Source organism: Polypterus senegalus, chromosome 8, assembly GCF_016835505.1.
Source record: "Polypterus senegalus isolate Bchr_013 chromosome 8, ASM1683550v1, whole genome shotgun sequence".
NCBI classification, from domain to species: Eukaryota; Metazoa; Chordata; class Cladistia; order Polypteriformes; family Polypteridae; genus Polypterus; species Polypterus senegalus.
In genome coordinates, this window is record NC_053161.1 from 67132882 (window position 1) to 67147217 (window position 14336).

Consider the following 14336-nt stretch of genomic DNA (forward strand, 5'->3'; position numbering starts at 1 on the left):
GAGAAACAGAGACATTTAAAGTAAGGACTAAAATAGAACTTAAGGTAAATAATGGCAGAGTTCATATCAGGCACAGTCATTTACCTACTAAGTAAGTCAAATACATAAAGTCCCAATGACAGGCCCAGCTATTCATAACTTTCTTTTTTGGATATTTTTTTAGGCTTTCAACCAGAATAAACATTCATTCATTGGTGAGAGATGCATTTTTAAATTAGGATTGTGGAAGACAGAGGAGCCTACTGGTACAAGGAAAACTAAACTTTCCCGACTGAAAGTTGACAATATCCAAAACAACTACTTCTTTATATTTAAAATTTGCCACCAATGCAAGCTTTACGCTCATATATTTTTATCTAGTCATTTTCTGGATTCACAGTCAACTTTGGGCAAAATGAAGGGACAATCTCCAGATAGGCTCATTTATAAAAAGCCAAATTTAGGGTCATTGGTCAACACAACATTGATATTTCTGTTATACTTCGAAATTGAAACTAGAGAAGTTCCAAAACCCATAGCAGGAACCTGAAAACTTTAAACAAATAGTGATCTGGCCACATACTTGCGAGGGAGCTAATAGTCCAAACCACGCCACCATACATTCCTATAAAGGGGAACATAATCCTGATATGGTAAATCAGAGGATGACATCTTTACTGAGTCTTACTGAAGTCAACCCATACATTTCAGTCTCTTTGAACTTTTCAGTATAATTAATTTCAGTCTAAATAGCTCAGAACCTCAGACAGGGCACTGTGGAGCTACCTCCTAATTTCCTGCAATAAAGTACCAGGGTATACTCATAAATTTAAACAAATAAAGCATGCATTGGTTTCTTTTGAGTTTTAATTTCATACTGATCAAAACTGCCATCCAGGTACTAAATGGAATTTCAAATACAAATATATTAGGGTTACTCAATCAATGTTTGAAATAACAGGCTGTCATGGTCATGATGAGTCACACATACCTAACAGGAATAAGCAAAGGGAGTTACAGGAATCTCATTAGAGGGTTGTGGAAGATGCCAATGAATTACCGCTGTTGTCGGCTTCCTCCACAAGTCCAAATGTAATGTGCAACTTGTTTTACACAATGCCTTTGGCAACACCATTGGTGTCTTAGTGCATGTTCAGGTCCTCAAAATGAAATGGGCTGTTACCATCACGGACACAAATCCTTACCAAGCCTTTTTTTGTGTTTGCACTGACAAGATAAAATAGTTTTGATTTGTACAATGATGATACTCAATGAATTATAATTTCCATCCATCCATCCATCCATCCTTTTAACCCATTTACCTAAGACAGGGCTATGGAGATGTTGGAGCTTATCTCTGCAAGTATCAGGTGCAAGGTAAGAACGATTCCTGGACAGAGTACCAGTCCATAACAGTGATAATTTTCATAATTAGAAAATATTTATTGTTTCTGACTGCTGCCATATAAAAGAAGTCAGGAGGGAAGATCTATGATAAAAACCTGGGCATAATCTGCAAAGCACTGCAGGACAAAATCTGCTGTTTGATTTTGATTTCCTTATTCTATATATTTTTTTACTGTTTTCTATATTGTTACCTTGTTTCATGTTATATAGAAAATATGGGCTTTTAATTAAACATTTATAGCTTTAACAAATTTGGTAGGAAGTTTAACTCTTGAACAAATTGGCTAGAATAAATCTCAAGTTTCTATCATACACATAAATGTGGTCCTAATTTGAATATTCAATTTAAACATAGCAATAGTTCCCAATCGCTTTTGCCTCTCACACATTTAAGATGTGGCCAGAAGACTTCTTAGCAAATACCTTGAACTTACTCCCTTATGTTCATGTTGCTCATGCTCTTCCTCCAGCCACCTACACTTTGCACCAAAGGATACAATCAAAATACAGATTAACAGCAATAAGATCAAGTTTTTTAAAGTTTAAAGTACTCCTGCTTTCAGATTTACTGCCTGAGTCAAGCACATGGAAGCACAGTATGGGTAACACTGAAAGTGTTTAACTTTTGGTTATATATTACTTTTGTGCTATTTAACAAAGAGGCAATCTTGATAACTCTGAGAAGTGATGGTTATGGGAAGTTGAGAATGGAAATATGGGAATTTGATGCATTTTCCAGGTCTATCCATTTTATTAAAAAAATTATCTCTGCTAGGTAAATGTCTATGTACATCTACTCTCTCTGAAATCAAGATGTAGCCATGGATTCACAGACACTTTTATTTTGAGCAACTAGTTTTAAAGATATATATCATGCACTTGGATCAGTTTAACACTCGTAATGTGAAACTGATGATCTTATATATAAACATGTATGAATGGAAGTGTGTGTGTCTGTCTGTCCAGCCTGGATGTGCGAGGCTACAGCATGAAGTACAAAGAAGGCAACTCTGCCGCCAAAGTGAAACCACAGAGAAAAGAGAAACACGCTTACCTGCTAATACACAAGTGAGGCGCAGCACGTCGGCAAAACGAAACTGCCGAGGAAAGTGAACCTCGCTTAGCCAGTAATGCACAACTGATGCGATTGATTGACTGATTGAAGTGCCAGAATCCATGGTTTCTAGGAGCCCGGGCCTTTTACAGCACGGGCTTACACAGCTATACATACATATATATATATCGCCAGATGGAGCCCTCCTTGCAGCATAGGTGCCCCAAATGCCATCAGGGAATTATGGACCGTGGACTTATAATGTACAGCCCTGCTGGATACCAAGGGGGCTGCCAGGAGTCGCTGCAGGGAGGCCCAGGGATTTATATTTCCCATATAGCCCGGAAGTATTTCCAAGTCACAGGAATGGAAGAAATGATATACTTCCGTGCTGAAGAAAAAGAGTTTTTACCCGACCCGGAAGTGCTGGATAATCACATGGACTGAGGGCTCAGAAGCACTTCCGGGTCGAGGACTATAAAGGACTGTGGGAAATCCCAGACAATTGAGCTGAGTTGGGAGGCAGTGTGGCTAAGCGTCTGGGAGTGGAGGATTGGTTTATTTGAGTATTGAGAATTGTGGAGAGGAGTTTGCTTTGTGCACTTTATTATTATAATAAATCTTATTATTTGACTTTTACCTGGTGTCTGATGTGGTGTCTGAGGGTTCAAGGGAGCAAGAGAGCCTTAAACTGTCACAATATATATACACATACAAGTATATGCTTCATTGTCTTCAGCTAATGTAGGTAACTGATTTTTGGGCACATCTAAATCATGAAACATTTCTGGAAGTTCTCCTTTACTAGTAGTTCTCTCTTCTGACTAGTAGTTTTTGCAATGACTTACGTTGTGTGACACTGCACATAGTTTTGTAACCTTTATTTGGAGATTTGCAGTGAATTAAGACATCATACCATCAGAGTTTCAAATTCATTTAAACTTGTCTACACACACATATCAGTGGATCATCATGTGCAAGATGTTTGATTCACACTAGACACAATAAGTGCAAAGTTCAACATTCATGGCATTAAATGAAAAATGAACAGAAAAAGTCCCACACAAACATACATTTTTCTTATTGAAAGTTAAACAACCAGGAATCAGCACCATGGGTATTTATCGGTTACATGTAAATGGGATGTGTACATCTAAAAAAAAAAAAAACATAGCTAATAAGTCTAAAGAGAGTAGAACTTCTGATTAGGAAGAAATCATTATCTTCAGCATCTGGGTGAAAACTGGAAACTCAGTTTTATGAGGAGCTGCATTAAGATACTGCATAAATAAGAAAAAAGAATCACAGCTGCTGTGGATGAGGATTGATATGCAGTTTATAGCAGCTTATGCTTGAGTGGGGGCCAGGAGAATCAAAAGATGGAGAGGTGAATGTCTGGTGGCTTTTTATGTTCCACTTGGACTAAAAGATGTAGAGTCAAAAACATAAGCGATGCTTAGAAAATCATTTGCTTAGCTCACAGAACTGGACTACCACATTCAGAAACTGTTCAAATAATTTAATCAAATAATTTCCTTCTTGGGACAAAGAAAATACTATCTATCTATTTACTGATAATAATAAATTTCTTTCTCACCTACAACTTCTGGTTTTGTGTGGTGTAAGAAAGTCTGACCTATTTAATTATCCTTGCCAATTTATGGTTATGATTTCTATATGTTGTGCTCTGCCTCCTGGGAAACATATTAAAATAAGTAGTAACATGGTCTATTTTCATTGAGAGGATCTCGTTAGTCTCATAGCTACAGACTATGAGTTACTCGAAGGTTCGATTGAAGGTAATGAATTAATACTAAAAGTGGCCCATTTGCTGGTTTATGTAGGATGATAATTGCAGTCTAGAGGAGCGACTGGGAGAGAACAGACATGGAAAGAACTCCACTGAGAGGCTAATCTGGGTTGAATGTTGTATATTTATCTGGCTATTTAGGTATTTAGTTTTTTCTGTGATAATCACTCAGATAACCGGGGGCATAACCAGGCGTTCTGTTTTATAGGCTCCTATGCTGACCATGATTTTTCCTTGCATATCCCTCATTGTTAGACATTACCAAAATACCTTAAATCTCATACACTTACAAATCTGTAGCCAGCTACATTACTTTGGTTCAGCACTTCCATCCCCCCTCCTTCTTTATTTAAACTTCAAGCAATTAGACAGAATAAAGGATCCGACAGGAGTTAAGTTACATATTTAATTATGTATTATTGATGATGAGGTCAAAAATATTAAGGAAACATGTTACAATGTGAATGCTGGAAAACCAGACCCTTACAGCCTAAGTAGCAGAGCATCTTGTGTTCACAGGTGCCTCTTGGCTTATTTTCAGTCTAGCTTGCTTTGCTACCACATGGCCTTTGAACGAAGTACCAAAACAAACCACAGGCTTGTCTCAATATGGCTGCTGAGACAGAGTTGTCTACATCATGGTCATCTCTTCATGGCCAGATGGTAAGAGAGAAAGGTAAAGGCAAGTTGCCAAACTTAATGTCAATCTTACCACAGAACACAATCCAGTGGTACAAGACGGCCTACATTTCAAAACCAATCATAAACAGCCATACTTCAGACCAGTAGAAATAGTTTACCTGTCCTTTACTGGCCCACTTACCAATGAATACAACTCATCTCAGCTTTGCTTTGTTTAGGTAATTTATGGCCTTCCTGCACTGGATGTCTTATAGGCTTAAAGTTCAAACACAGTCACCCCTGCCAAGCTGATGTGATACATGCTCAATCACCCCCACCATAAATGTCTCATCCTGAACCTGCCCCTATCCTGAGCAAGTCTGGGGAGCATGGTTAGGTAAATAGCACCGCTGTTCTCACCAATGAAGTAATACACAATTTAATATTACATTTGTTTTGCCTAGCTTACAAATAAAAACATACAAAATATTTATCAAATTATATTCTAGATATCACTCCACCATACCAGGGTAGCACTACAAGTATCCTGCATGTCTGGAATTAAGTTTACTACACAGTATTTGAGTACGTTTACTGCGTGCTCATGTCAGTGACAACATTTATTTTCTGTAAGGATTTTTTGGCAGTATAAAATACGGCACTTCATTCCCAACACTTTCAAAATCCGGCTAAATACTCCCACTTTTTCTCCTGCTGTTTCATAACCTCATATCGTATTTTTAGCAATATCCTCTATTATTAACTTTTATCTTGAGCTACTTTGGTTGTTCACAGGAAGCTCTTTTTCTTCTTGCATCTGCTCTGCACTGGCAGTCCTTGATCTTTTAGATCTGTTGGTGTAGGCCAAGTACAGTTTTCCAGTATTTTAAATACTGTGCTCTTTCTTTAGAAAATAATACAGTGTTATATGCAATGTTTAACATTCCTTAATATGAAGATCAAGGAAATTCAGTGTCAAGAATATTTAATAGTGAGTAACCTTTTTTTTTTTTTTTTTACAAATTTATGAACAAATGTATTGTTTGCATGCTTTCTGTATTTCTGAAAAAATAAAAGCCAGAAGCTTAGTGTTGGTCTTACTTGTGAAGTTTAGGTGAACAAAGTCAAAATAATGTTTAAAGTAAAACTGTAAATGTGCCGTAAGGCTGTATCACATTACATGACATGTACGGTGGTTTTCAGCCCGAGATTATTGCCGTACCCACAGAATCAATTTAATCAGTCTGTGACTCATCCAAACAAGTTCTCTTTCCTGTCTCTCTCCATATTCTCCTCATCCACACAGCAAACCAAAAAAAATGATATGAAAATATTTATTGTATGTGCACTTCTATGGCCATGAGAATTCACAACTTGCCTTTGAAGAAGAACTACATGGGTGGCATTTGTCTGCCTTGCTTCCTACTGTTTGTACAGCTTGTGTCTCACTCAGGGTTTTCTACACAATTCGGATTCTCAGAAAATTACATTTTCATTTAAAAAAAAACAATGAATGACTTTAGTGTTCTACTGATTTGTATCTTCTATTGGAGTCACTGCATAAAAGAATCGAGCAACTCCAAGCAAAAAGTAATTCTGAATATCACATGTGCTTGTAATGCCCCAACTCCCGTAGCCATGAACATCTTTATTTATCTGAGACATTGATAATCATGAGCCAAGCAAGGACCATGGAAAGTAAGCAGAAAACCTAGACTTTAAAGTCAAAAGAACTGCAGTGTACTAAAACAAGTCCAAAAAGTGTGAAACACTGCAGTTCAATAAAGAGTTCCATAAATTAAATCCATAAAATCCATGCCATTGAACAAACTGTGCCTTGGGGTGAAAATACATAAGTAGCAAATCCGAATAAATAAGTAGTTTGTTAAAATTCCAAAAAAGGTGGAGAGGGAACACCCTTGTTGTTCCTTCTCTTTTGTCTCTCTCCATGTCCTCATCTGGACATTGGGAGACCCCTTAACATAATCTGCCACATTCTGGTCCACCATGCAGACCATTTGCCAGCGGCCTCTATGAATGCTACCACATCCTGAAACTTCATTGTCCAACACATTCCAGCACTCTCTCTCTTGTCATTTCGACCAGCACACACTTTCACGAGCAAACCTTGTACCGGCATGAGCAAAAAACAACGGGTTATGCTAAACTCTATGAAAATGATTACATAAATGGAACAATTAACACCCTCCTGGACACGTCTTACAGTGCTCAATAATGCTTGTGTGCAGATATAACGGTTGGGGGGTGTCTTTATATGCATTATTCACTTAAGAACACAGGCTCTCCATATATGCATTTTTAGTTACTCCCTCCATTTCCCCAGACTACCCAATGGAAGTGATTGCCTTTGGAAACTGAACATTTCCAGGGAATAACTTAGACCAGAAATGAATGGAACATTACATCTGGAAATGCATGATTTCTAAGTCAAAAGGGAGACAAAAAGTCTTCATGAACTTAATAAAAAGAAGTGCATCAGTGGCACACTAAGCAACTCACAAGTTCAGCATGTAATATATACCAATAAGTTAAGAGGACAAAGAGTGAAATAAAGCCACAACCAAAATATAAAACAAGTACCTTCCTGGTTTGGGTTTACCATATTTCATTGTACTCTCAGCTTGTTTGAGATTGAGCACTTCCTGTTTTCCAACATGTGCACAATAAAAGCAGTATGTATTTATTATCTGTTCTTATTTTAAGCAGTGAATTTATCCATCCATATGTTAAACTCATTCTTTCAATTCAGTGTTTCAAGGCCTTATCACACCCTTGGTGTAACACAACTCAATTTGCAGGGCACATGTACCCACTTATTCATTCCAATATTCCAGATGTGGGGACACGCAGACACACTGAGTTCACTTTCACTAATCTTTACACCTTTGTGATGTGGCAGGGAAAGCTAGAGAGTCCTTACTATACATACAGTATTAAGCTTACCTTGTTTTTGATTCTGGAGACATCCCTTCTTAGTGCATCGTGCCAAAGTGACCAAGTAACCATGCCGAGCAAATATGCGCTTGTAGAGCTGAATGTCTGCTTCATTTATCGGCTGATACCCAAACAAAAGTGCTCGTTTCTCACTGCTGGCAGTTTGTACCTGTCAAAAAATAAAATAACATTAGCATTTACTAATTCTAACAAATGCCAGTGTGGTCCATGCTGCATAGTTTTAAGGAGCTATAAAAGAATTGTAAAAAGTCTATAGAAAAACCTATACATTTGGTTAAACTGACAACAACAAAATTTTGTGGCTTTATTGAATGGTACCTAGAGGCCACAGGAAATGAGAGAATTAAATCAAAACTGAGTGTCATTATGAACAATGCTGCACATCCTCCCTCTGTCACACTAACACTGAGTATTTTCATCCAATGAATTATTCAGCAGACGTGTGTCATAAACACTATGGGAGCTCCTTTCTACCAACAGCAATATCTGCATAATGCCGGACTGTGACTGGGACTGCCAAGTCAGAACTTTTCTTTCTTTTTAGTCATTCTGATGTCTGTTCAGATCATAGTGTACACACACACATGTAGCTATTGTGGTCCTCCAGGGACTGCACTCAACACTGCTGATCTACTTTCTGGTTTTTGGTGTCATTGTCTGAGAAACTAGCCTCACCTCCACAACACTTTATTGTGTTTGTTCTTCCAAAAAAACTGAGTCTAGCTTGCAAAATTGGGTGTAATTTTTTTGTCTGAATGTAGTTTCTACATTTGCCCACTTTTTTGTTAGAACTGGAGAACACTGCACTTCTTCTGCTTGTGAATTTAAGCATCCACTTTTCTTGAGATTTGTATTGTTTTTCGGAGTCTTATTTATAAAGTTTCCTTTGTGTAAGTTTGATTCTTTATTGCATTAATACATTGAGTCCTATGGATATTAAACATCCATCACTAAGAGCTTTCTAAGGAATGAGGTTATCAATATGTCTATACCAAATCTAATGGAAAGAAAGAGGCAATATTATATTATGATAAGCTTAGTTCATTTTAGAAAGAAATATCTGGTCTTAAAATATGATATGCTCTGTCTTAGTCATCCTATTGGGATGCAACTATGGACTTCTGTCAGTAAAGGACTTTGGGAAGCATAATTGTTTTAATTTAAACATACTTAAAAGAACATTTTTTGAGCGACTATGGATGAAGAATTTTGAACAGAAGAATTAATTTGAACTATTTAGTCACAGCATAACTAAATTTTACCTTTCTCCATTTTATACCAGATATATAAATATGAATATTAACTTGTTCCTCATTTAACTTCCATCAATAAATTATCAACACATTTGCACACTCACCAACTTTTATAGAATGCAGTTTGGCATAATAAAGTCACTGCAGGAATTCAAAGGAACTACGTGTCATAAAACTTGTCAAGAATTACAACAGGTCACGCCACAGGAATAGGAATTTCATGCAAAGTATTTTGCTCAGACTTTTAGTATGACGACAGAAGGTCAAAGGTGTAGAAGTAAAGTATTAGGCTAAGCTGGCACACTCTTGGACGTATCCACATAGGCCTTACTTTGAAATGTTGTTTTCTTTTAATTTATAAGGATTCATACATCCACATTTCTTTATGGAGTTACTGAAGGACTATGTCAATTGCATCTGCTAAAGGGTGGATGGATGGATGGATGGATAGATAGATAGATACGTTATTAAACTCCAAGAGGAAATTCACATACTCCAGCTGCAGCATACTGATAAAAACAATATTAAATACAGAGCAATCAAAGCACAGTGCAAGTTAAAAAATGCAAGGTGGAAAGTGAGAGGCAGGTATAACAGTCAATAATCTTGTGTAGTGTTAACGTTTAACCCCCCCGGGGTGTGGGGGAGGAACGATCTCCTCAGTCTGTCAGTGGAGCAGGACAGTGACAGCAGTCTGTCACTGAAGCTGCTCCTCTGTCTGGAGATGATACTGTTCAGTGGATACAGTGGATTCTCCATGATTGACAGGAGCCTGCTAAGCGCCCGTTGCTCTGCCACAGATGTCAATCTGTCCAACTCTGAGCCTACAAAAGAGCCTGCCTTCCTCAACCAGTTTGTCCAGGCGTGAGGTGTCCTTCTTCTTTATGCTGCCTCCCCAGCACACCACTGCGTAGAAGAGGGCACTCGCCACAACCGTTTGATAGAACATCTGCAGCATCTTATTGCAGATGTTGAAGGACGCCAGCTTTCTAAGGAAGTATAGTTGGCTCTGTCCTCTCTTGCACAGAACATAAGTATTGGCAGTCCAGTCCAGTTTATCATCCAGCTGCACTCCCAGATATTTATAGGTCTGTACCCTCTGCACACAGTCACCTGTGATGATAATGGGGTCCATGAGGGGCCTGGGCCTCTTAAAATCCACCTTCAGCTCCTTGGTTTTGCTGGTGTTCAGTTGTAGGTGGTTTGAGTCGTATCATTGAACAAAGTCCTTGATTAGGTTCCTATACTCCTCCTCCTGCCCACTCCTGATGCAGGCCATGATAGAAGTGTCGTCAGTGAACTTTTGCACATGGCAGGACTCTGAGTTGTATTGAAGGTCTGATGTAGGCTGAACAGGACCGGAGAAAGCACAGTCCCCTGCAGCACTCCTGTGCTGCTGACCACAATGTCAGACCTGCAGTTCCCGAGACGCACATACTGAGGTTTGTCTGTAAGATAGTCCACGATCCATGCCACCAGGTATGAATCTACTCCCATCTCTGTCAGCTTGTCACTAAGAAGCTGAGGTTAGATGGTGTTGAAGGAGCTAGAGAAGTCCAGAAACATAATTCTTACTGCATCACTGCCTCTGTCCAAGTGGGAGAGGGATCGGTGTAGCATGTAGATGATGGCATCCTCCGCTCCCACCTTTTCCTGGTATGCGAACTGCAGAGAGTCGAGGGCGTGGCGGACCTGTGGCCTCAGGTGGTGAAGCAGCAGCTGCTCCATGGTCTTCATCTCATGTGACGTCAGAGCGACAGGCCGAAAGTCATTCAGCTCACTAGGACGTGATAACTTTAGGACTGGGATGATGCAAGATGTTTTCCAAAGCCTTGGGACTCTCTCCTGTTCCAGGCTCAGGTTGAAGATGCACTGTAGAGGACTCCCCAGCTCCAACGCACAGGCCTTCAGCAGTCGAGGTGATATTCCATCTGGACTCACTGCTTTGCTGGCACAAAGTCTCCTCAGCTATCTGCTTACCTGGGCTGCTGTAATTGTGGGTGGGGGGAAACTCTCTCCTATGCTGGTATCAGCAGAAGGATGGGTGGAGAGTGTAGTACTCTAAGGTGAGAGTGGGTTAGGGTGGTCAAACCTGTTAAAGAAGTTGTTTATCTGGTTTGCTCTCTCCACGTCTCTCTCGAAGGTGGCACCCTTTTTCGAGCTGCAGCCGTTGATGATCTTCATCCCATCCCAGACTTCCTTCATGCCGTTATTTTGCAACTTATGCTCCAGTTTTCTCCTGTGCTGCTCTTTCGCTGCCCTGAGCTGGACTCAGAGTTCCTTCTGCATGCGCTTGAGCTCATGCTGATCACCGCCTTTAGAAGCCCTTTTCTTCTGGTTCAAAAGGCCCTTGATGTCACTTGTAATCCATGGCTTGTTGTTAGCATAGCAGCGTACTGTTCTTACTGGAACTACAATGTCCCATACAGAAGGTGATGTAATCAGTTGTTCAGTCAACTACCTCCTCAATGTTCTCAGTATGTGATCCCTGCAGGATATCCCAGTCCGTAGTTCCAAAGCAGTCTCTCAGAGCCTGCTCTGCCTTAGGGGACCACTTCCTGAATGAGCGCGTGGTTGTAGGTAGCTCTTGGTTTGTAGTGAGGCTGAAGCAGAACCAGGTTATGATCTGCTTTCCCAAGTGCAGGCAGCGGGGTGGCGCTGTATGCGTCTTTAACATTTGCATACAGTAGGTCAATAGTCCTATTTCCACGGGTGTTACAATCCACATACTGGGAGAAGGCGGGTAATGTTTCATTTTTGATGAAACATATAAAAGTTATTTCCATGCTGAAAAATAGTAGGGGAAAATATTAGAGACACAATGTGTAGCCTTCATCATTACACACCTGAAACAGGCTATGCAGCCAAAACATTGTGCCCGTAAACTTCTCTCTTTTAGCTGAGCCAGTTACTTCAAGTCTATACTGTAGAAAGCACAATGTCCAGGATTCAACCGCCAAATGAGGGGCACTCAAAGCAAACTCAATCACTGTAAGTTTAATGCTACAGACTAACAAATTCAGAAAGAAGATGAACAACTGTACAAAAATATCAAGTAGAAAGACAAATCAGTTCTATTAGCGCAAAAATCAAAAGGCATTTCAGCCTTCCACAAACTGTGTTAGACATTCCTACTACCACTTACAAGAGTAGAAATGCAGACAAATTGTAAAAAAAAACTCACCTAACTTGGCAGGGTAATTTGCATAACATCATTTATTTCAGATTTCATGAGTCTTCGGTGTCTAATTCAATAAATATCGATGGGAGAATGAAGAAGAGAACATCATGAAACCTGATCCTATAGGGCCATTTGTTTTTAAATAATGAACTTCTTTTACAGAATAATGGCAGAAGCAAACAAAACTGAAAATTTTTAAAAAGACTGAGCATCGCCAAGAGAAGATCTACAGTATGCTAGAAAAAAGACCAAATGAACATTTGGGAGTTAACTGCTTCCCTGAAGATTGTGCATTCATCAATTTATGAATCTGCTTAATCTAAATCATATCTTAATCATCATCAAGAGTAATTTGTTTAGTGACATACAGTATGTAAAAGAAGACCATTTTATTAGATGAAAGTTTCTATTTCTATGTATTATTTTGTTAACAAACTTGTTTAATCTCATTCGGGGCTGTTTTGGGATTAGAGCCTATCATGAATTAACACGAGGGAATGACAATCCATCACAGGGCACATTCACATACACATGCAGAAAGTTAGACTTGTGAATCAAACTAACATATATCTTAGGGATGTGGGAGAATACTGGTCTACATGGAGAGAATATGCATTCTCCACAAAGAATTAAATTAAATGTATTGAGATTGTGTTCCTGCATTTCCATAACTCTCAACTAGGGAACAGCTAAAATTAGACTGTGTATCAGAAAGTGTTGCTACTGGAAAACATAGTTAAATCATTCAGTCACTAAAGATAACAATTTAAGTTGTAAAGTACTTTTTATTTCAAACATTGCATTCCCATATTTAAAAACTGAGTGAATTTTCCATGAGCTATACAAACATTGCATGCCCATATTTAAAAACTAACTGAATTTTCCAAGAGCTTGGCAAATGAGAACTCTGGAACTGGCAATGAAACCTTTGTTATAGTTGCTGGGTTACAAATTTCTCATAATAAAAAAATCATAACATAAAAAAGCACAACTCGAACAAATAAAAAGTTATAACACTGAATATCCACTAAAACTGGCCAAAGCTTTGCTCCTCTGCTCAGCCTGCATCCTCATATGCTGTTAATTTACTACTTCATTATCAATTCCATTACAAATGTCACTGCATATGCAGGACAAAGTGGCAAACAGAAGGCTGGATACATACATTTAAATGCAGAATTTAAGCAGCAATATACTGTATGGCAATAAAAAATGAACTTAATTGAATCAAAGATTGTGCACTGTCAACAAAAAAAATGCTCCAAAGAGATTTATTTGCAATGTGGCTTCACAGCTGCTACCATGGCCTACAAAAAAAATAACCAAAACAAGTAAAAATTAGGCCCCTATTTAATTGAAATCTCTTTGCTATTTTATAACATCGCTGTAGCAGAAAGGCTCAAATGAATGAAGATATTAAATTGTAATAGAAAATGCTCCTCTGCCATCAGTGTTAAATTGCTCATGGCCATGCTCCTCTCCGTTACATGTCTTCACACACAGTGACGTGCGGTGAGGTTCATAGCTGGTGAGGCACTGACTCCTTCAGAGTCAGAGTTACAAATATATGAACCCCAAAGAGTAGCTTATTCACTATTCAGCTGGCAGCATGCACATTGACTACTGGTTATGTTTCATATCTCATTATAGGTAAGGCACATATTTGGATAAGAAAGAACGTTACATTTATAGTGGCAAGAGAGAGCAGAGAGGGCGCATTTGCTCTGCACCCTCCAAGTGTTCTAAATGTGCCGTTGCAATTCCACAATTCATACTCATTCACTACAAATAAAAGTGTAGAGTGGTGTACAAAAAAAAAAAACGGATTTCAATTTTAATCTTATTTTAAATATTTAGTTGTTAAAAGTTTTTAATTATGGTGCTTTATCAATTTTAATACAGACTATTCAACAAAAGGATAACAAGAAAAACAAAAGATATTTTATTTAAGGACAAAATTTAGTTTATAAGTATTGGAATGTTTTTTTTTTCTTAGTCTGATCCCATTTTGAAACCATTTATGGTTTTACCTTTATTTGTAAATGAAGTCAATGC

General features: G+C 38.5%; 1 protein-coding gene across 2 annotated transcripts in view; it reads right to left on the reverse strand.

Moving 5' to 3' along the window:
- cped1 (cadherin-like and PC-esterase domain containing 1) overlaps positions 1 to 14336 on the reverse strand; it is a 333365-nt gene that overhangs the window by 274758 nt on the left and 44271 nt on the right. For both annotated transcript variants that reach the window (XM_039761207.1, XM_039761206.1), the window contains exon 2: positions 7836 to 7995. In XM_039761207.1, the coding sequence (XP_039617141.1) occupies positions 7836 to 7995 (160 nt within the window). The remainder of the gene's footprint in view (positions 1 to 7835; positions 7996 to 14336) is intronic.